This window comes from Schistocerca gregaria, chromosome 2 (genome assembly GCF_023897955.1).
Source record: "Schistocerca gregaria isolate iqSchGreg1 chromosome 2, iqSchGreg1.2, whole genome shotgun sequence".
Lineage (NCBI taxonomy): Eukaryota > Metazoa > Arthropoda > Insecta > Orthoptera > Acrididae > Schistocerca > Schistocerca gregaria.
In genome coordinates, this window is record NC_064921.1 from 26400993 (window position 1) to 26426444 (window position 25452).

Genomic DNA, 25452 nt, shown 5'->3' on the forward strand with positions numbered 1-25452 from the left:
CGCGCTTCAGAGGAGCAAACAGATGTGTGACGTCGTTAGCGGTGACTTCCTGCATAGGCTGCACGAGAAATATGGAGCCCACAAAGAACTTGTGACGTACACTAATCGCCTTCTTCGCCATACTTCGCCAATCCTTCGTGCAAGACTCAAGGGAAATCAGTATGTCAGTGAAAACGTAACCACTATAAATCTCAACTTCGTCGTGTGTTATCCAGAAGTTGCATGCATTTAATTGCACAGTTAAGACTTATTAAACTCGTGTGCAATAGCTACTCGTTCTCCGTAGAGACTGCTGTTGGCATTCATAAGAATTGCAGTGCGACGTGCTGCGATTTGCTCGACGCCGCCTGTACTTCTCGTGTGTCTCGTTCCTGCAGTAATGACGTCACAGTCGCGTTGATTAGGCACGTTTCGCTCACTTGATCGGATGCCAGGCAGCAGCCCTGCTATGCTCTCTTGAACCATTACGTCGACATAATTCAGCTCATTAAAAATTCAAGAAGAATGTAAAAATTTCAACTGCAAGGCAGGTGCTGATATCACCAAACAATCAATTTAATAAGTCTACGCAGCAAAATGCTGATGCGAATTATTTACTGAAGAATGGGAAGACTGATGGAAACCGACTTCGGGGAAGATCAGTTTGTGTTCTTGGGAAATAAAGGATTTCGCGACGTAATACCGATTCTACAGAACAGCTTAAAGGATGATTTAGAAAGTGATGATGGTGATGAGATCCCATACTCCGAAGAGCGTAGGGGACGATGCGAGAGACCCGCACCGCCGTACTGGGCAAGGTCCTAGCGGAGGTGGTTTGTCATTGCCTCCCTCCGACCGTAATGGGGATGAGTGATGATGGGCACACAACCCGGGACCCCTGCGTGGGAGGCGGTAACGCTACCGCTATGGTACGGAGGCGGACTTCAGAAAGTGAGTAGTGGTTGAGAAGGCAGTTACACCGGGCTTCAACCTGTGTTCGATGTTGTTGAATTTGCACAATGAGCAAGCGGTAAAGGAAACTATGGAAAAATGTGGTAAAAAAATTTAAATGGAGGGAAAAGAGGTAAAACCTTAAGGTTTGCCAATGACCATATAATTTTTTCAGAGATTGCAAAGAATTCAAATGAAGAGAATAACGGAAATGGATAGTGTTATAAGGTGAAAGACAAGGGAAATAGAAAAGAGTCCTATTAAATCAAATTATGTTGGGGGAATTAGATTAGGAAATGAGACACTGCAAGAAGTGGATGAGTTCTGCTATTTGGGTACGAAACTAACTCACAATGGAAGAAGGAGGCAGTATCTAAAATGCAGATTAGCAAAAGGAAGGATAACGAAATGTGAAAATGAGAAATTTGTTAACACCAAATATAAATTCAAGTGTTAGGAATTGTTTTCTGAAAGTACTTGTCTCTTACCTGAATTAATGAATTGTAAGGGAGTGAACCATTGGTGATAAACAGTTCAGAAAAGAAGAGATTAAAACCTTTTCAAATGTAGCATTAATAAAGAAAGTTGAACATGAATGCGTACTTGAATGTTGAAATCAGATAAATAAATAAGAGGTAGTGGATAAAACAGGTCAGATAACAAAAAAGTTGTGGCATAATTTGACTAAAAGATGCTAACGTTTGATAGGACCCACCCTAATGCATCAAACTGATACTGGATGAAGTGTGTTGACTAAGAATTGCAGACGAAGATAAATGCATGACTACACTACGCAGGTACAAATGTACGCAATCTGCTGCAGTTATGCGGAGTTGAACAGGCTTAAACAGAGTCGACTAACGTGGAGATCTGCGTCAAACCAGTCTTCGGACTGAAGCTCACAATAACGAAATTAAATAAATTTTACGCAAGACGCGGAGGAGGAACAATCCCCACTGATTGGCAAAACGCGCTTCTGTGGTCCAGAGAATGAGACTTTTGGGCATCTGCAAGTTCTAGCACTTACCTGCCATGCTCCACAGTGTACAGACGTGACCTCCATGCAGTGTGAGGACTCAGTGGTTCGGTTTAGCGGTTACCTCTTGAGTTTTGTTCAAAAATGGTTCAAATGGCTCTGAGCACTATGGGACTTAACTGCTATGGTCATCAGTCCCCTAGAACTTAGAACTACTTAAACCTATCTAACCTAAGGACATCACAAACATCCATGCCCGAGGCAGGATTCGAACCTGCACCCGTAGCGGTCGCGCGGTTCCAGACTGTAGCGCCTAGAACCGCTCGGCCACCCTGGCCGGCCTTGTGTTTTGTTGATAAGGCAGTACGAGTAAAGAGATCCCCTCAGTGACGACCTATCACAAGCCTCAATAATCACCTTTTGCAGCGCGAATCGCCATGGAACGAGTGTTAATGTGGTTCTGGAAGTTACCGACAGCGATGTGGAGCTATGGCGTGGCCAGTTGCTCTAGGTTTCTCGACTGAGGCTCTATGGTGCTAGCGGCCCTATCGAGGTCGTCCCACAGATTCTCGGTTGGGTTTAAATCGATGGAGTTTCGTAGTAACGGAAGCACAGTAAACTCGTCCTGGTGGTCTTCGAACTACGCACATGACTGCGAGCCGTGTGACACTTTGCATTGTCCTGCTGGTAGATGCCATCATGCCAAGGAAAGCCTAATGTATGTAGAGGTGGACATGGTCCCCTGTGATAGATGCGTACTTGTCCTGATCCACTGCGCCTTCCAGGATGACGAGATCAGCCAGTGGATCTACATCTACATTTATACTCCGCAAGCCACCCAACGGTGTTTGCCGGAGGGCACTTTACGTGCCATTGTCATTACCTCCCTTTCCTGTTCCAGTCGCGTATGGTTCGCAGGAAGAACGACTGTCTGGAAGCCTCCGTGCGCGCTCGAATCTCTCTAATTTTACATTGGTGATCTCCTCGGGAGGTATAAGTGGGAGGAAGCAATATATTCGATATCTCATCCAGAAACGCATCCTCTCGAAAACTGGCGAGCAAGCTAAACCGCGATTCAGAGCGCGTCTCTTGCAGAGTCTGCCATTTGAGTTTGCTAAACATCTCCGTAACACTATCACGGTTACCAAATAACCCTGTGACGAAATGCGCCGCTCTTCTTTGGATCTTCTCTATCTCCCCCGTCAACCCGATCTGGTACGGATCCCACACTGATGAGCAAATACTCAAGTATAGGTCGAACGAGTGTTTTGTAAACGACCTACTTTGTTAATGGACTATATTTTCTAAGGACCCTCCGAATGAATCTGATGCCACGGAAACATTCACCAACCCATAAAACTCCCTTCTCCAACCTGGACGCTTCCAATGATTGTTACAGGGCCTACTCGCCAACGGCCATCTGTCCGATGGAGCATAAAACCTGATTCATATGGAGAGGTCGTCTGTCGCTATTTAGTGGACGTCCAATTGCGGTATTCTTCTGTAAATTCCACCAATCAATATGCGTGTATGAATCAGGCCATGCTGTGGAGGCCCACACGCAGTAATGTTCACTGAACAGTTGTTAAGGACACACAGTTGACAGCCCCTTGCTTCATATGGACAGTTGGTTGCTCAACAGTTCCACATATATTCGCCTGTACACAACCCCTAGCCGTCGTTAACCCATGTCAGCTACGGCTTGTGATCCACAAGAAGTGCCTGTGAGCCGGTTTTATATAGCGCCATTTTACCACGCACGTCATATTTTAACCACAGTGACACAGAAACATCGTACAAACTTAGATATTTCGAAAATGCCTCCACCCTTGGCCCTAAAGCCAATGATCATGCCCTTTTGGACGTGAGGTAAATTACTTCGTCACCACAGTATAACAAAGACTGCACTGATTTCCGCGTCTCCCCCAATACGTTTTATATACCCTCCACTGCTAGCGCTGCCCCTTGCCGTCATTGAGTGGTTATTGCTTGTAGATATTGAATCCAGTTGGTTGTAATGTTAACGTGATTGCACCAAGCATGTCTCAGGAAGTTGTGCAGTATGACACGTGTTCTGTACTACTCTTGATGGCACTGACATTTATCGTAGTTTTCCGTTCCATTTGCTATACGTGTGTTATTCATTTGAAATGCACACCAGCGCTACTCATTTTAGCGGTGCGACATTGGTGATCTTATATCACAAAGCAGTCACATTCCTCCTCTATGAAGTGGTAACCCATCACGATGGGCCTATGGTTCACCCCCAACAACAAGCATGTCCTAAATACTGTACCAACAACTTTTATTTCACTCTTCTGACTTTTACACTCAGTATTATAATTCATGTGTTCATTTATGTCGTCAGTCTCTGCAGCTTTACTAATTATATGTGACCTCTCAATCAATCGCGACAAATGTGGTTGAGCGCTGGAGAAGCTGAAAAAGTGTCGTGTCTCCAACATCAGTAGACGCCACTAGTAGTATTCGTGACGTCATGTACTGGTCTCCTGAGGCACTCTTCGGGTTTTGGATCCTGTAAAAAATAGTATATGTTAATTCCCTCCCCGTTAAAGCAAATACAGGCTATTATGAACGTTCATACAAGGTACTGTTCGTGAAAGTGCTGAATATTTCACAAGACAGTACTGCCAACAGAAAAATAACACATGAAACATATAATTAACCCATCGCATACACGATCTGATAAAAAGTCCCCAGAAACCTATGAGTGTACATCAACATGGGGTGTGTCGACCCTTCGCCGCTACGACACATTGAACTATGCTGGGTATACTTTCAGTCATGTCTGTACATGACTGGCAGACCATTCTTCCTCAAGAGTCGAAACCAGAGAAGATAGTCTACATAGACACTGAGCTCAGGAGCGAGGTCGACCAAAAGGTGCTCCACTAGGCTCAGATCGAGACTGTGGACGCACCAGTCTATTTCACGAAACGTTATTGTCCACAAACCACTGCCGCACTGCTGTACAGATGCTGCTGTATGAAATACTGTGTCGCCTTGCTGATACGAACAGTCATGGTCGACGAACTGCTAGTCTACCACACGCGGTGCACAGTGCTTTTTAGTAACTTCTTAAGCACAGTAGGGGGACCATGCTCTAACCACGAAAAACAGCCTAGTATCGTAACACCACCTCCTCTGTACTTCATTGTTGCCGCTGCACACGGAGGCATTCGCCAAACGCATTGGGTTGACACAGGCCACAGTGTGATTCGTCACTTGAAATCTCTCGTTTCCGTTCATCCACCGTCCAGTGGCATCGCTCTTTATTCCAGCTCAAGAGCCGCTTAGCATTAACTACACAAATATGTGGCTTATGGGGAACTGCTCAGCGATAGTAGCACATTCTCTTTAACTCCCTACACACAGTCACTGCACTGGCTGGACTGCTGGTAGCCATTACTTCCACTGGTTTCATGGGATGTTTCACAAGCATCCTCTGTAATTCTCTACGATCTCTGTCCGTCAGTATATACGATCAGTCTGGTCTTGGTTTATCAGTGGCTGTACCTTCACGTTTCCACTTCAGATTCACGTCACCAACTGTCTACTTGGGCAGCTTTAGAAGGGGTGAAATATCCGTAATGGACTCGTTGCTCTTATGTGACATCCAGTGACTAGCTCACTCATGTTCAGAAAAAAACAGAAGACCTTGAACGATTAGAGATAAGACGTTCATATTCACCGGACATGTACATTAGTATATTCTGCAGAAATGATTAGCATTTGGACCTTGTCAGCCCGTGTTTCAAGGTCAACATAGATACCGTGGCGCAACACCACCTAGCGGTAAAATGTGCCTGCACCTCTCGTTATCGCTGTAAACAGAAGGTAATGAATCAATGTGACTTGAGCAGATGTGGAGGATGCCTCGCAGATGTATGCACGAACCATGCCATCAAATCAGTAAGTTGGAAAGATGGTGGATTATTGGCATGAGAGAATGTGACGCATCCATCTGGGAAACTGCTGCTCGTGTGGGATGAAGTATATCTGAGTTGACAATCCGTCACTGTTTGTTATGGCATGGGTTACGTGCGCGTTGTGCACTTCTCCACCTATCTTTGATGAATGTGCAGAAATACACTAAATGACAATGGTGTACGGAACGACGTAACTCAGGACACGAATGGCATCAGGCAGTATTTTCCGATGAATCCAGGTTCTGATTGTTTCAAAATGACGGCCACATTTTGGTTCGCCACAGACACGGGGAGCGGCATCACAGTGGACTATATCCACATAAGACATACAGCGCCACCTCAAGGCATTATGGTGTGGGGTACTATTGCGTAAAACCACAAATCTAAGCCACTGTAACCAGTGTAACCTACATGAATGACATCCTGCAACCTGTAGCCATACCCTTTCTGCACATGCCTTCCTTGTGTCGTGGGATATCAGCCTTTTGCCCTGGTTCCCCATATCACCACACTTGCCAATCGAAAATATGTGGGGTGTACTGAAACAACAGGTGCAATGCTGTGACCTAGGGAGAGCCACCACAGAGACACTTTTGAACCAGGCGAACGTAGCATGGATGGCTATACCACAGGACGCCATTCGCGCCTTATGTGTGTCGATGCCATTATGCATGGGGCAAGTTGTCAGAGCCCATAACGGATCCTGTGCCTACAACGCAACAGGACACATGCTAAACCTATGCCACTGAAATGTTAATCGTTTCTGTAGAACATATTAATGTACAGTCATGCTCAAAAGTATCCGAACGACCTGAAATGCATTTCGCCTGATTCGCATGCAACCCACATAACGCAGCTGTGTAGCAGGTCCTCTAATCGCTCTTTGGTACAGTCGTTTGACTATTGGAAATTGTTCCAACAAGACGCCACTAGAAAACATTGCTCTGTATCGCAATAACTCAAGATGTAAAGTAATACAACGATACTAGAAATATCAGGGAACACCTTATCACAGATAAGATTGTCCTGAAAGCATTTATTGCAATAAATGACATACCTGAAATGTTACCACTCTCATTATTACGTCAGATAGGTAATGCACGTAGTAAGTTCGTCGTTTTCATGATTTCCTCTTCAAAGTAACATACCGTACTTGTTATTTAACACAAAATGACATTAAAAATTTAAGATATTCACCAGCAGCTAGTTGAGAATATGTATGAACTTCAAATGACACGACGAGCCGTCTCGCACTGCATATGGATTCAAACCCAGGTCATGCAGACTAGGATTTCGTGACTGACGGAAAGTAACAGTCATTCCTGACTAGGCATACAGAGAGAGACATACCCCGATTTTAGACAGTATCAGTTAGCAAAAATCAACTTTAAATTACATAACGTAAACATTTTTAACGGACGCGAATTCAAAAATGGTTCAAATGGCTCTGAGCACTATGGGACTTAACATCTGTGGTCATCAGTCCCTTAGAACTTAGAACTACTTAAACCTAACTAACCTAAGGACATCGCACACATCCATGCCCGAAGCAGGATTCGAACCTGCGACCGTAGCAGTCGCGCGGTTCCGGACTGCGCGCCTAGAACCGCTAGACCACCGCGGCCGGCGACGCGAATTTCTACCCAGCATCTATTGTCCCTGTTAAAGAACTACGAGAGATGTTAAATATTGCTTCTTCACAAGTAACTTACTTGAAATGCCGTGAGGTAAAGCTTTGTGTTGGACGTGGATTCGAACCCAGAACCTAATCGAATTGTTATCGAAGCACAATCAACTGTGACATATCGGATTTTCTCTTTTAACTGAAATGACGAGACGAAACATTAATTTTTTTGCTTCACAGGACTCCAACCCGGCACCTATCGCTGCTATAGTCTAGAGAAAAGGAACGTTAAAAATGGGTCTGCTACATCGCAGCGACATGTGAGCATGTTTGAACTAGAAATAATATGACAAAGAGTTCAGTGCTGACTGCGAATCGAACCCCACGCATATCGTTGTTGACTACACACGAACAGACCTCAGCTACCGAATTTTTCTCCATCAGCAGCTCGGAATAACATCCTTGAACTTACAGTGATCTCGCAAATAGTTATATGTCTCACTGGGATATAAAAACGTCAGATATCGGTAGTGTTGACAAAGAATGAAAATGCATTAAAAATCAAAATTATTATCCGCCAACAGATAGGTGTTCTCATGCTAGAGCTTGATAATTTATAATGAATACCTTAGTGCCCGGCCAAGATTCGAACCCATTCACGCGCAATATGTGGAGATGTTGGAGAATCTGCAGTTTTGAACAAACAACAAATTATACTAGAGCTGTATTGTCAAGAAGGGATCAAGTTCCGCGTTAAGGGCGGTCTGAGTTGCAATCCTAGTTCAGAACAAATTTTATCGGCATACAGGAGCTCAAATAAAAGATGGAATAAGTGTCCTGTGACCCTACATAGCATTTGTTTCGTCAATAGAAATGAATAACTAGAATAAGAAAGGATACTAGTGATAGAGTTTCTACATTTCGCCACCCGGACTTTATTGTGGTTCAACCTAACATCTACTTGGTAGTGAAGGAAGATCACGTTTAATGTGAATTTCAGACCACAATTCCATTATACCTTCTTCACTTGGGGTAGCCATAAGCGAATAGAATCTGTCTCTCCCTATCAAAAATCATCGGCGGAAGGTGGAATCGAATCTAGACCGTCAATATATGAACCTATCACCAATCCCACAGACCACCTAATCCTCTGCTCTATTACTCATTTTCCTATTATAACACCGATGCGGCACACTCGATGAGAAATGTGACACACAGGCTCCCTGTAGTGGTTTTTCAGCATGTTCAGCACAGTCATATACTTGGTTGACCGAATCACTAGCTGCCTCGGCTATCCGGTGCCTACATTCAACTCTATTTTGTAATCACCGAAATAAAATATTGTAACTGCCACTTACACAGAACTGCCAACAGTGTAGGATGCAGAAATTTAAATGGGAAGTGTTCCTTTCCATTTGAGCTACGCTGTTTCGCTATCTGTTTGTTGAAACCGTCGTGCAGTGCAAAAGAAAAGCTGTAACTGTGTGCCTCTCAGAAGTCTACATCCGGCCTTATGCATTATCTCACAGCACTGTGGAATGCCTAAGTTCTGGAGGAACTTTTGTTCACTTCCAGAGGTGATGTAGCTAAGTCACAGCTAGTAGCGTAAAAGTCTGCGGAGAGCGCGTCGTGCCAAAATCGTCAGAAAAGTATTTTGTACATTAGCTGTCGTCTGGTAGTGGCATTTTATTCTTCTTCAAACCTTGTTTGCAAGCTTTAAGTCAGAACAAGTTTTCTACATGCATGTAATCAGTAAACTGCATGTGCAATGTCAGACTGTTATAGATAACATCAGAGAATTCGCATACATCGTTGATGATTAATTTCTCTCTCATGTTTAGTATTGTTTTAACAACACTAAAGGAAACCTTACGAAAATTGTGCACTGAATTATAAGAAATGAAATAAAACAACCCACGATAACATTACGACGAAAGTCTGTTTTAATAAAACTGAGTATCTGTACACAAGCGTGCCTCTATCGGCACGAATTAGTAAAATACTACTCACTTGGATTTCGATTGGGTCTGTGTTTAATTGGTATGCTGTGTCATACTCAACAGGTATGCAAATGTGGCATTTCATAAATAAAGTTATGTATTCCCAGAAACACAAAACTTGCATGTCAGTAGCGGAAAGAGGCGTTACCTGATGTGCAGCATTGTAAGTTTTTCACCATTGCACTATGAGCTGAAAGTATTTTCTTGCGATTTGCTTATCTATGTTTGATCTGACTGCTTGTAGCTCTTTCACAGAGGGGATAAAAACGTTTGAGTTACCAATACTGGATCCGCGAAACATAATATACGTTCTTCCACGGCTTACCACACCACCACAAGCCCAGCGAAGAAGTATGTGAGGCTCCTCTTCCAATTCCAATAGTAATACGCTATTTAAACGACGAGATTAGTTGCGATTTCCACGTGCAACGACTTTCCTGTGCTGAAAACGGTAAATTTACAATTTTCTGTTGCACCTCAAGCGATAACAACTCAGATTATTCAATGGAAATGATAGGAAATATCAAGCGAACTTTGGGGCTTAATTCCGTGCACACCAGGAAGTAACTAGTCGATCACAGTGTTGCCAAACATACCTTGCCTTGTTGCCAAATCTCAGTTACAGTACCAGCAGGAAGAAGACGAACCGATGTGATCCTACGGCAGGCTGGCGTCTCAAAGACGCGGCTGCTACGGCCTAGAATATGTAATGCGTCTGATTCGCATTTCTGTAACTAGGTTTAGGGACTGGACCATAGTTACTAATAATAGTTAGAACTAACCGCTAACTAAGTATCATAAATCTGTAACTCTTAATTGTTGTTTTCATATTTCTTTCGTAACTGTACGCAAAACTAAGAACTCATTCATGGACGTTTTCGTGCCTCGCCGATAGTCGAGCACAACAAACAAAAATAAAAAGAGTGTGTGTGTGTGTGCGTGTGCGTGTGCGTGTGCGCGCGTGAGAGAGAGAGAGAGAGAGAGAGAGAGAGAGAGAGAGAGAGAGAGAGAGAGAAGAGAGAGAGAGATAAAAATAAAAAAGAATTAGAGAGAGGATAAGAAACTGTTGTACATAAATTGAATACTGGTATGTAAAGAAATCTTTCATTAAAATGACACGTTACGCATCATTACAAAATGTCGTATTCATGATCTATGGAACAAGAATTAATCTAATCTAATCTAATCATATCACGATGCTGACTAGCCATGAACAGTCATGAATTACTGAAATGTTCTCCTAAACTAAATCTAAATTTGAAAATAAAAGACGACAGTTTTTGTAATAAAGCGGGACTCCTATCAACACCCTTTCATCCCTATTAACTAACCACGAAAGATGTCTAATACACCTCAATTCAGAAGTAAGAAAGTGTATATGCATTTAAAGATAAAGCGCGCGATAAGAAATTCTGTGACGGAGATACGAACCCAACAAGTTGTAATTATGTAATAGGCGTATTTAAACTGTTTTAGCATGTAATTATCTGAACTGTTTCTTATTTAAATTGTTTTGTTAATTAAATTGCATTGTGTATTATTGAGAAAGAGCGGGAAACCGCGCATAGATACATTTTGAGAAAGAGCGGGAAACAGCGCGCAGTAATACATCTGTAATGGTAGCAGGGATTGTCTGCACCAAAAACCATTGTTGGCGGCGAGACCGCACTTTTGTAGCATTGAGCGTTGGAAGCGAGCAGTTGCGAGTAAGATGTGAGACGAGGCAGTCGTAGCTAGCGAGACATGAGAGGAGGTCGCTGTAAGCGAGGTATGAATTACCACTTTGAAAGAAGCGGTGTGCTCGCCAGCCACTCGCTATATGTAGCGCAATGCTAGTTTTTAAGAATTTTTGTAAAGAACTATGCCCCTTGTAATTGTTTGTCAAGATCGTTCTCAGAATATAGTTATGTAATTTTGATGGAAAATTAGGTATGTAGCGCAACGCTACTTTTTAAGAATTTTTGTAAAGAACTATACCCCTTGTAATTGTTTGTCAAGATCGTTCTCAGAATATAGTTAACTTCTACCAGATTAAATGCATTAAGAATTTTCTATCCCAAAATCATTCACGTAAATGCTTTACGGAATTTATTGTTATCTTAAAAGAAAAGTCTAAACTGAGCTTCAGCTTTTATCAAATCTAAATTAACTTCAACTTAAAGAATTCCAGTCACAAAGTATTATGAAACTCCACCAGCAGCTTATAATTATGTTAAAGAGAAGTAAGTATATTCATTCCACAGTTTGCTGTAGCAGTCAGATGGCGATCCAGTATAAATAATTAAAGGTAAGAATCAGTCTTAATAATTTCAGGTAACGACTGAGGGTCACGGCGACAACACATTTTATGTTTCGTCGTAATAATCAGCAGGTAGTCTTGACAGAGCAGCAGTTAAAAGATTTTAAGAGACGCAGCGTTCAGTCAGCAAGCAAACGTACATCCAATATTAGACGGGAAGGTTTCACTTGGCGATATCCATTCAGTACGACATTTTAGTGAATCTACTGTGGATATGAATATACTGACTTTGATAATAGTGTGAATAAGTTACTGTTAAGTGGCGCAACGCATATACTAAAGTGTATAACATTTATTGACAGGTCATCGGCAATTCTGTTTGCTTTATTGATTCGGCGTTGAAAAGTGTTTGTTCAGTGTTGAATCCGCTTTGAACAGTGATATATTTTGTTGCGTGTGATGATTATAGACATGTCCCGCAGAATAATTACTCGTTCTCAAACTGATAAAACTTTTTGTTGCGTGTGATGATTATAGACAATGTCCCGCAGAATAATTACTCGTTCTCAAACTGATAAAACTGTACAAAATACTGACGAGAGATTCTTTTCTGGAATAGGCAGTAATAATACGTGTGAAAACCCTGATTCTGAAACGTTAGGTGAACAGACATTTAATAACTGTAACAATATGGAAGCGTTTAACGAACAAGTAACTTCAGAAATGCCCACAGACAATGAAACGGTAGTGCAAAATAATTTGGCATTAAATGCAACAGACTGTACACAGTCACAAATTCCGCATAGTAGACATAACAGTTTCAGTAACGAAACCACTACAATGCAGTCAGACAGAGAGACTCCATTAAGCACTGATTTAGATTCAAACGGTACACAGCTACACAACCTGCGTAGCAGATCCAACAGTTCTCATGACCAAAATTCCGAAATTACGGAAAACGTGACGCAGTCACAATCATCTGAGGATGTTCAAATGAACACAGATCTACAGCCTTTAACAACGAATACAAATACACACAGAAGTCAATCCGAAACGGATCCAATAATGGCATTTTTGCTACAAATGAGACAAGACATGAATCAAAACTTTAACAGAGGGTCACAAGAATTAGAAAAAAGGTCACAAGATCTAAAAAACGAAATTAAGGCAGAACACGCACACACAGATCAGAAATTAGACAACATGTACCAAAATCTAAAACACGAAATCAAAGTAGAAATTCAAACAGTCGCTGAAAAATGTTCACAATCAACACAAGAATTACGCGACAAAATTCAAGAAATATCCGATAACCAAGCAACATTTGCAGTTAGTATACGGGAAACAATGACAGAAAACTTTGCTAAACAAAACGCTCAGATTGATGAACGTTTTAACAATCACACAGAAAACTGTTTGATACGTCACCGTAAACTGGTGCGATCGCAGGATAAAGAACGAAAAGAATTACTACAAACAATCACTAAACAGCGTCAGGACGACAAAAAGAAAGTGTTTGCCCAGGGCAAAACATATGTAGACAATCACATACAGTCGATCTCGGAAGAAATCGAAACGGTCAAAGAAACAAATAATCAAATACAAGACAGGCTTACAGAAATCCAAACACAGACAATCGATGTGAAAACTTCTACAGACACTGAAATCCAGAATGTTAAAGATAAATTAACAGAGAACGTTCAGACACTAACTGACAAAATAGAACACATAGAAATTAACCATGACACAGAAAATTTAAAGGCAGATTTTAAGAAAGTCACCAAAAGCAACCGTAAATTACGAAACGAACTGACAGAAAAGATCAATGAACTCACTACAAGAATAGATCTTTTAGATACTAACAATGACGAGAGATCAGACGACACTGCACCAGTCCCAGTGCAACAGAACTCTAATAGTAATAACACCCCATTGACAAATATACAACAAACTATCACAGATCTAAAATCGCGTAATGATTCATTGCATCAGCAAATAAATTCTCTACAGCAAGAGATAGCGGACGCACAAGAAACCGCCGCACATAATCATTTTCAACAGAACACACACCGTTACGAAATGCCTCAGATCCATAATACATATAATGTTGGTAGACTTCAGAGAGTAAGAGATTTTACCCAGGAAGAAAGACACCCGAATCCATATTCAAGACAATACGACAACACTTACACACACAGACATGACAGTTTTGATCACAAACATTTTCTTTCAGTTAGAAAATTTAAAACATTTAAAAACGACAGGGCGCAAATACATCCGTTGGATTTTATCCAACAGTTCAGGGGAGCACTTCCACCATCATGGCCAGTACAACATAAGTTAGAATTGATTGTCAGTTTTCTTGAAGGAGAACCAGCACGACGAATGCGACCAATTGTTAGACAATGTTTTTCCGTAGAAGCATTTGAGGAAGCATTTTTATCAGCATATTGGTCTGACACTACACAAAACAGCATCAAAGATCGGCTACTTAGTTTGCCAAACTTTGAAAATTCTACCTTTCCAACAATCACACAATTTTTCGAGTACATGGTGGAACAGAACCAGTACCTCAACGAGCCATACAGTCAATCGGCATTAATACAGCTTTGCATTTCAAAACTGCCCAGAGCTTTGAAAGTGTCATTACTGACAGGGCAACAAAAGGACAATGTATCCGCTTTTAGAGACATCTTACAACTATTAGAAGCACACCAGGCAGACTACGCATTTGTTAACAAAAATTTTTCACGACAGAACGGAAAACAAACAAACTCAGCTACTTTTGAACAAACACGATTTGGTAATAACAATCCGAGTAAACGCTTTCGCAGCGAAAATGACAACGAAAACAGGAGTAATGAAAAACATTATACTGACACGGTAAATTTATATTCAGGACAGCAACAGAATCCGAGACTTAACACGCAACCGAATAGGTCAAATTTCCATATGAATCATCGCTCAGATAATGCGACCGGGGAAGGCCATTACGCGGGTCGACCGCAAAATGAACAAAAACAAACGTTTCTACGGGGTGCAGGTGGGCTGCCGTACAGTCACAGTTATAACGACAGGAGAAAAGAAAACGAACACAGACCGCCGAGGACGTTCCACAATGACAATTTTAACGGAAACTACAACAGAGCCCAACAGCTGTGTTACCGTATGAATGTACCAGACACCAGATTTCATCCACCAGACACTGCTAATAATCAAAACTGCACAACTGTACAGTTGATAGAACACATACCAAACTCCCAAGCTGAAAATCACATATCGGAAGAATTATGACTAGAGAAAACCTACAATGAATCTCTTAATGTCGATACTATGAAATCACACAGAGAAAACATAACGACCGAAAATGCCATTACATTTGACGACGTGAGAGACACATTGTTACAGGAAAAACCAATCCTACAGAAAACAATATATCACCCAATAATAGAGATAAATTTACAGTCGCACAATATTTTAGCGATAATTGATTCAGGTTCACCTATGTGCGTAATTAACGAAGACACATTTAACAGATGCAATAGCAATAATGATTACCCAGTATTTCCTTTAAACAGAACGAAGGTCAAGGGAGCTTTTGCAGGAAAAGGCATTGAAGTTAAAAGACAGACACAATTAACATTTGTTTTTGCAGGGGAAACGTTCCACAGTGATTGTTGGATAGTTCCGAATTTAACAACAGACATGATATTAGGAATAAATTTTCTTGTTCAGTACGATGCGAAGATTGACTTCAAATCGTCATACCTCACACTACAAAAGGAAAACAGGGAAGTGATCGTAAGATTTCAAAACACAGTATCCTCCGAAGAACAAAATATGCACAGGATCGAGATTATTACTGATTCTCAAGATAACGATTGTTATATCGCACTATACACGAACACACGTAATAATGACTTGGTAGAGGAACAGGAGTACAATATGTTCGAGACAATTACACGCAAGGTAGACAATAGTGTAGCAAAATGCGACGCAGAACGCACAGAACTTGAAAATATTCTGGTACAACACAAAGCAGTTTTTGCCAATTTTCCAGGAACAATGACAGGATTTATGTACGAATTTCAGGTGAAACCACACGAGACTTTCAAAGCAAAGCATTATCCAATCCCACACATACACACAGAAGCAGTTAAGAAAGAATTACGAGCAATGATCGATCAAGGAATAATAGAACCAGCAGCCAGCCAATATATAAATCCACTACACATTGTTGAAAAGAAGGATGGATCACTACGTTTAGTTTTAGATTCACGTCAAATTAATAAAATAATCATTACAGAAACCGACCGACCACAGACGTTAGAAGAGTTACTGCAAAAATTTCATGGCACCTCCATTTAAACAACACTCGACCTCAAATCAGGGTTTTGGCAAATCCAACTACACCCAAATTGCCGAAAATATACGGCATTCCTTTGCTTTGGGGAATGCTATCAATTTTGTAAACTTCCGTTTGGACTAACGATTTCGTCTGCCGCCTTTATACGAGGCATGAATACTATTTTACCACAAGATCTGAAAAACAAAATTACTACATATGTCGATGACATTTTAATTGCAGCAGAAAACTGGGAACAACACAATCATACTCTTCAACAATTACTGAATACATTCGAGCAGAATGGTATAACTATAAACTTGCGTAAATCTGAATTTGGTAAAGCGTCAATAAAATTTCTAGGGCACATTATCTCACAAACAGGTATCGCACCAGACCCTGACAAATTGCAAGCACTGAAAGACATCGACGTGCCAACAAACAAAAAGGAACTTCGGAGCTTTTTAGGTCTTATCAATTATTTTAGAAAATTTATCCACTACAAAGCATTAGACACGCCCTTGCTATACCAGCTTACAAGTAAAAACACACTTTGGTCATGGAATGAAGACGTTGAAGCTGAATTCGAGAACTTGAAAGAAGCATTATTAAAAGCACCTTTGTTATCACACCCTGACCCAACACAAAACTTTTCCGTTGCAACAGATAGTTCAACCACAGCACTAGGAGTACATATTTTCCAAGAAATAAAGGAAGAAGATAAGACAGTCGTGAAACACATTGCTTTTGCAAGCAGGATACTTTCTCCAGCAGAGCGCAATTATTCTGTAACAGAATTAGAGACACTATGTGTAATTTACGCTTTTAAGCGATTCCGTCATTTTCTATATGGCCGACATACAACAATATATACCGATCACCGAGCAATCCAGTTTTTATTGTCAGCAAAACTTACGCACGATAGATTAAGCCGCTGGAAATTATACTTACAAGAGTTTGATTTTACCATTATACACATTCCAGGCACGCAGAATACTGTTGCCGACGCATTGTCGAGGTCCATTCACAATAAACGCATGGAGAAAGAAAATACCTTTTGCTACAACAACCATAGTATTATGTATATTAAACAAGTAGCTTTCGAAAACTTTATATCAGCAGCATTACAGGATATAGAGAGAGAACAGCAGAAAGATGAAACACTGAAAGAGATTGTAACGCTTTTGAAAGACAGAAGTAACGCTAAAGTCAGACTTCATTACACTGTACATCAAAATATACTCTTTATTCGATCATACCGAGACGGTAATAATTGGCTTTTATGCATTCCGGAAGGGATCGTAAATAAACTGATATGGTATACACATCTAAGTTATGGACACTACGGAGCGAGGAAATGCTTTCTGATTCTGCGACAAAATTGCCACTTTAATAACATGGAAAAACACATAAGAAAAGTAATAGCATCATGCAAGATATGTCAAAAAGCTAAATCATCAACAGTGTCACACATTCCACCATTGTATCCCATCATACCGGTTAAGTTAAGACACATGGCAGCAGTGGATCTTTTCGGTCCAATCCCCAGAACAAATAATGGTTATAGTTATATTTTGTAGCTGTAGAACTAACATCCAAATTTGTAACATTTTCTCCACTAAGGAAAGCAACAGCAAGAACAGTATCAAGAGCGTTTGTAAGAGATTTTCTATCAGTAGTAGGACGTGTACAGAAGGTTATTTCGGATAACGGTCCGCAGTTTAGGTCAGACGTATGGAAGAAAATGTTAGAAAGTAAGAACATAACACCTATTTACATATCAAGATATCACAGTTCTTCCAACCCATCAGAAAGAATAATGAAAGAGATCGGGAAGTTATGCAGAATTTATTGTCATAAAAGACATACAACATGGGATAAATATATTTTACAGTTTCAAGAAGTGATAAATGCAATACCCAATGAATCTACGATGCTATCACCAACCGTAATACTGACAAATAAAGACCCACCGAACAAAATTACCGAACTAATTACTTTTCCTAAGACGCGTAGGCTTCGACATTGTGAAATAATAGACACAGCATTAGCAAACACTAAAAGAGCTGCAGATCGGCGGAAGAAACAACAGAAGCAGGTAAGTCGACTACAGAAGTACGAGATTGGCGACAAAGTACTGATTCGCACTCATTTTCTTTCCAACAAAGGTAAGCACAGATGCCGTAAATTCGAACTTCTGTATGCAGGCCCTTACAGAGTTCGTAATATTCCACACGCTAATGTAGTGCATGTGGAAACGCTACGTAAGAAGAAATCATTAGGGAATCATCATGTATCCAACGTGAAACATTTCTTGACTTAAATTTTTGCATTTCAGCTGACGAAAGGACGGCGTGACACGTAAGTATGCAACAACGGTAGTTTCAGCGCGCTTCAGTAACAAACAAAGCCGCGACACGCAGCGGGCCGCTAATATTTCACCGTACCTTAAAGAATACAGCAGTACTTAATGATGCTACGCCAGCCAAGACAAATAAAAACACGAGAAACATTTCCTAACTTAAAGAGAACATGCAGACAACGACACGACGTATGAATTTGTGCACTGAGAGCTCATAAATGAAAGAAAATTTTTTTTATAACGTGACATAATTACTTAAGAAAATGTCGATTTTTGCAATAGCTAAACTGATAATATAGATCGTTCATTAATCAATTATTTTAGTGGTAACATTAACATGTACTCTTTATTCCAGAAGGCAGCATTGTTGTCACACGTCATCAAAATGAAACGTAGTTTTAGTTAGAATAAGGATGTGAATCTTTAGGTCACGCAGATAGCTGACGCTAATTGTCATTACAGAAATTTTATAGGTCATGCCGGGAGCTGACGTGATTTTGCAGCAGTTAATATTATGATAAAGTGTTTTATAGGTCATGCCAGGAGCGGACGAGAAGTACCAGAAGATGTTTATTGAAGTCATGCCGTGCACTGACGATAATTAATACTGAATGTTTTATAATAAGTCATGCCGTGCGCTGACGTTAATTAATGCTGAATGTTTATAACAGGTTATGCAGAGAGTTGACACAGATGCAGAAGAAGAATGTGTATGTTATGTTAGTATATAAGAAATGTATAATGTTAAGAAATAATTTTGCTAGCATGTGACACATTGCAACACTATGGATGGGGACCACACATTACAATGTCTAACCAGAATAATGTTTACCTTAATTTTCAGCTGCAAAAGAATACTTTAAATAATTTTATGACAGTAATTTTATTGTATATTATGACCTGACATTTGACGACTCATAACTGACGACTACACCCCTGAATGGAAGATAAAATTTTAGGACAGTAAGTCAAGAAATGCATTGTCAACAAAATTTATAATTAATGATGTAAGAAACTAAGATATGTAAATACAGAATAAGTAATAATATACTTGTCTATAACAAATCTGTATACTATCAAATACTGAATAAGTAGGAACTTTTATGTCTTTTATTTATGGGAATAATTTTCTGGAAGAATTCTTAAATTAAAACTACATATTGTTACAAATTACGACACAACATATTTTGTCATAGGGAAAATTATTTGGTAGTCAAATTATGGTACCAACAATGTCCGTGAACCCATTGCCAAAACAATTTTACCCGTACCTTAATTCCTGTGCATCCCCGTGGTTATTGAGCACAGAATCAGTGAATTGTGAAACACGTGACTTCAACCAATGATGTTCTCGACGAGGTGTTTGCATACCTAGATGCACACCACAGCCCGATGTATGTCAATTGGTGCCTGCATACCTAGATACACACCACAGTATGATGTACGACAATAGGTGTTTGCATACCAAGATGCACACCACCAACCTTAATGGACCATTGGAGATGGAACTTAATCCTGATGTGGCTGCGGCAACTCAGGCTATTCGACGACGTACTTAGTGTTTGGGTACACTAAAACTATGGAGCAAGGCGATGATGGAACCACATGGCGAAACCTGGTGTTGTGCTATGTGAGGGAAAGGAACAGACTTTTGAGTGCATTCACAGACAGTTGCCAGTGCTTTGACCATGCTATCCAATTCCTTTTGTACCTTCCTTAATTGTGGTACTAAGAGATGCCAATTTGAATTAAATGTTTCATAATGTAAACTTTAAATTGCTTCATATGATCTGTATATTGATTTTCACATTTACTCTTATTCTTGTTGTTAAATTTAAGGGAACCAAATTTTACTTGATGTACAATTCCTACTAAAACCCTTTCTATTTACATATTCTCTTTATTAGAGATAGACAAATCATTTCGTATGACAGCATTTGTGTATACACTTTGTTCAAACTATTTTCTATAATCAAATTTTATACTTATGTTGAGTCCATATGACTCAACAACGTAGTAAAATTTTAAGAAAGCCGAGTAGCGGCATATGTAATTATGTAATAGGCGTATTTAAACTGTTTTAGCATGTAATTATCTGAACTGTTTCTTATTTAAATTGTTTTGTTAATTAAATTGCATTGTGTATTATTGAGAAAGAGCGGGAAACCGCGCATAGATACATTTTGAGAAAGAGCGGGAAACAGCGCGCAGTAATACATCTGTAATGGTAGCAGGGATTGTCTGCACCAAAAACCATTGTTGGCGGCGAGACCGCACTTTTGTAGCATTGAGCGTTGGAAGCGAGCAGTTGCGAGTAAGATGTGAGACGAGGCAGTCGTAGCTAGCGAGACATGAGAGGAGGTCGCTGTAAGCGAGGTATGAATTACCACTTTGAAAGAAGCGGTGTGCTCGCCAGCCACTCGCTATATGTAGCGCAATGCTAGTTTTTAAGAATTTTTGTAAAGAATTATGCCCCTTGTAATTGTTTGTCAAGATCGTTCTCAGAATATAGTTATGTAATTTTGATGGAAAATTAGGTATGTAGCGCAACGCTACTTTTTAAGAATTTTTGTAAAGAACTATACCCCTTGTAATTGTTTGTCAAGATCGTTCTCAGAATATAGTTAACTTCTACCAGATTAAATGCATTAAGAATTTTCTATCCCAAAATCATTCACGTAAATGCTTTACGGAATTTATTGTTATCTTAAAAGAAAAGTCTAAACTGAGCTTCAGCTTTTATCAAATCTAAATTAACTTCAACTTAAAGAATTCCAGTCACAAAGTATTATGAAACTCCACCAGCAGCTTATAATTATGTTAAAGAGAAGTAAGTATATTCATTCCACAGTTTGCTGTAGCAGTCAGATTGCGATCCAGTATAAATAATTAAAGGTAAGAATCAGTCTTAATAATTTCAGGTAACGACTGAGGGTCACGGCGACAACACATTTTATGTTTCGTCGTAATAATCAGCAGGTAGTCTTGACAGAGCAGCAGTTAAAAGATTTTAAGAGACGCAGCGTTCAGTCAGCAAGCAAACGTTCATCCAATATTAGACGGGAAGGTTTCAAAGTAATCGGATTGTTAACTAAGTAAAATCAAATGTTACGTATCGGTTTTTCTTGCCAGCTGCCAGATGTTTTAATCTAAAAGAAGGATACAATTTTTTGTGCTTGAGCGTTATCTAACCGCACTGCTATCGTTCTTCTTTATTGTCCACGAATATAGCCTACGTATGAACTGCTTACTTACCAACAGTAAGATGTGTGAGTGTTTGACCTGAAGTTGTTGGTAACACATGAACAGACATTAAAGTGCACGTTAATTTTCACTAGCAGGAGGTGCGCACCTGATTGGGCTTGAATTGAAGTTATGAATATTTTTGTACTGGATCAGGATTCGGAGCCACATAGTTACCTTTGGAGGAGACCCAGAGAATATTGCATTCTTGGAAATAGGAACGAAATGATTGAACTATACTGTTCCGAGAGATTCAGTTTCTCGATAGAGGAGATACGAATTCGAATCACAGTGCAGCACCAAATTTTTCAACGTCTCTAGTTCAATGAAGTACAAGTAAAATAAGAGCCCTGTTCCTTTAAATGGCTATGGGTTCATCAAATAAAATAAAATTTTCAAATGTATGTTTACTGGCGACAGTATTTCTGTTTACCATGACCTCCACCTATGTCATTTCCCAACGTAAACCGGCGATGCCCATTTGGTAATGAAGGAACGTTATGTGTAATGCGTATTCTGGATTATAACATCTTTCTCTTGAGGTTACCAGAGGTAAAGTAAATCTGTTTGTACCTCTTAAAAGTAAATGCCTGAACCTACGCATTGTTCTTATGATTGTTCGTTCCACCAGACCATTGTGGCCACATTTCCCAACCGCAGGCGTGTGTTGAAGCGGATGCTTACAAAATTAGTCGTGGTGGAAAAAGCGCGAGATTATTAAATGGTTAAGTAGAAGTAAGCTTCTGACGTGGAGTTTACGCTATTCTCATGTCAGCAGGATGTAAAGACTCTTCTAGGCATCATAGCCTCGATGTGAAGCCTTTTGGAAGTTTTCACTAATTCAGGAAATTTCTTAGTTCAAGAAAATCCACTGTGAAGTGTGAAGGTACCGGATAATTATTATTACTGTCATTATTGCTATCATTTACTTCATACAGCTGCTTTAACACATGTGCTTGAAGATCATTTAATGCCTTTTGGTCATTATAGAAGTAGCTGCCCAAGAACAGGTTCTTTCCCTGTCTATGGAATCCTTTTCATGTTAATATCAAACATCAGCAATTACTCGTAGATCACATTAAAACTAAAGTAATTGATGAAGACGTTCTTTGATAACAAAAACGCGCTGCCCCTCTTCATTTACTTGCGCCTAGAAATGGCTGTCGAATACTGCCTAACCAAAAGCCAAGAGATCTTACTGTCTCCCGAAATACGTCGCTGTCAGTTCTTCGATATGATTTGGTCGACGTGTGTGTATGACAGAGAACGTTTTAGAAAATCAATTGGTTTCCTTTGCAATAAACAGAAAGATTTTCATTCGAAGATATCCAAATCCAAAATGTTCGCAATATTAGTTGAAATTTAATATTCGCTTCTATAATGTAGGAAAGTATTTCACAGTTGCAAAACCCGCATCCGACTTATTGTCCTTACACTAGTCGATGACCATAAACTCTAGATCAGAGTGACACCAGTTTAAGTAACGTAATGTAGCGAAGAGTGTTTGCCAGTGCTCTTTCTCACTGGAAAATATGCAATTCACTCATTGGGCTCCGTAAGTACACTGTAATAGTAATTTCTGTGTATGCAATGCATACGGATTGTAGAATTTAGAGGTGCTCTTTCTTACGGTTCTGTATACAATAAGCCTGACCTAAACGGGACCTTTATCATTACAGGCCCTGGGCGGTGCAACATCATACTGACAACAGTAATGTGCTTATACTGACAACCTGACTGTTCGTTTTACCTGATTTTGTAATCATTTAAATAAAACAACATGACCTTCCAGTGGGAGACATTTCGTCCCCCTTTTCCTTCTGTGTAATTTGTCAGTAAGCTTTTTGCCTCTCAACCAGCAAAATGCGGCAGAGTACGGCCGGTAAACGATTCACAAACCAGACGATTTCTTTAAACATTGGCGTAGCTGAAGGAATTTAGTTTCTTCTTAAATCGTCTTATGCGACAACATTCACAGATATCTCAAATAGGAAAAGCTCTTTATCCAGGTACGAAGGTTGTAAAACAAACTTCCCACAGTATCTGGTCGACCTTTCCGCCTGACAGCACTGCGTAAGTATTTTGTCTGAGAGTTATCACAAGTAGTGTTCCTATAACTGTAGGAATCATTGGTTGTAAACGAGTTTAACACCAATGGGTTCAGTACTGTTAAATATTCAGAATGATTATCAACGTAAGTCTGCGTTCATCCATAAACTGACGCGTATTTGTAATATTGAAGTTAGACTGTGTATCCTTGTCTTCCTTGAGTGGGCATTGGAAGGCGTTTAGACACATGTATACGAGGGTAACCACAAAGGTAAGGTCTTCCAAGGGACACGCAAGTGTCAACGCGGGCAAAAACGGAGATCATAGTTTTATTGCTAAGCAGAAACCACAGTGTTAGCTGCGTGGTGGCAAGGTGATAAAGAGCAAGACTACGGATTAAAGGTCTTGGGTTCGATCCCTCGTCAGTCCCACGTTTTCATGTGGCATTTTACACTTATTTCCCCTCGGGCAGTGTTTTTTGATGTGAAAAATGCCGAGTTGCACTGTGGTCCGAAAGCCACGTTAAATTATAGGTTCCTCTATTCACTGGCTAGGTAAGTCAACTCAAAGTTCGGAGGAAAGCAACGGCATACCACCTCCAACAAGACCGTGCCTATTAAAGCACTATGGTGTTCAAACAACTCTTCCGACTGATGACTGCTTTACTTTCTATGGGTTCCAGAATTAATTATCTTCGGGTTATTAACATATTTGTGTTTTCATGCTGTAGCTTTGATACCAGTAAACGTAAGTAACCGGCCGATCACTGTCACCGTTCGAGTTGTCAATGTGGTAGACGACGATGCTGTCGACCCCAGTGACAATCTTGGTCATGGCTGTTTCAGTCGAATACCTACCTCTATGTGACTTTCTGCGTATTTCAAGATATACTTTTATACACTTGGTACGCATCCAAACTGATATCTGATAGAGCTGTATTCAGCAACATTTATCGTATACGTTTTCCTTGCAATATATCGGACAACACGTCAGTGCAACGAGATTTCGTTTGTGTGTTGCGCATGGTGCAAGAAATATATGTGTTTTGCTTGCTTCTCTGATAGGTTTCACCCCACTGAATGCGAGCAACTCACGAATAGACTGTTAATAACTGGAATTTCGCAATAATACACTTAAAAGTTGTATTTTTGCATTATGTATCCCTATGTAAATAACTGTAAATAGGTTATATGCCTACTTGCTTATTATCCGCGCTTCTCGATGCTTTCCTCAAAAAATAAAAGTAAAAATAAAGAGAGAGAGAGAGAGAGAGAGAGAGACAGAGAGAGAAAAAAGGAACGCATTTCAAATATCATCTCAGTGACGCCATTTTCGTCTCATGATGTAAAGCAAGGATAGTTGATGGGTAATATCTCGTTCTACTAGCGATATGTATGGCTGCAGGCTCCTTTCTTTTCTCTCTGCAAACAACCAGATCAGAATTCAGTAACAAAGTTGTAAGAACACCTACGCAGAGCGCCAATTAAACACTCAGCCTTTCTTGATTATTTTGTTAATCGTCTGTAATGCAGTAAACATCCCTGAGTATTGATTTGTTACTATTACCATTGTTATTGTTATTCGTCACCTCACAACAGCTTTCCTATCACTCAATACCGCAGATGCACGTAACGAAAGGATCAGGATGAATGGAATGTGGGATGTTTCGTCACGGAGAATATGCACATTTATCTCGGCGTCTTGTGTTCAGGGTAATATGAAACTTTCAATAAG

General features: G+C 40.1%; 1 protein-coding gene across 1 annotated transcript in view; it reads right to left on the bottom strand.

Moving 5' to 3' along the window:
- Nucleotides 1–4194: 4194 nt before the first annotated feature.
- Nucleotides 4195–25452, bottom strand: part of LOC126335596 (gamma-interferon-inducible lysosomal thiol reductase-like) — a 107643-nt gene continuing 86385 nt past the window's right edge. Inside the window, exon 6 of the mRNA XM_049999046.1 lies at nucleotides 4195–4442. Within this exon, the coding sequence (XP_049855003.1) occupies nucleotides 4371–4442 (72 nt within the window). The 3' untranslated portion in view covers nucleotides 4195–4370. The remainder of the gene's footprint in view (nucleotides 4443–25452) is intronic.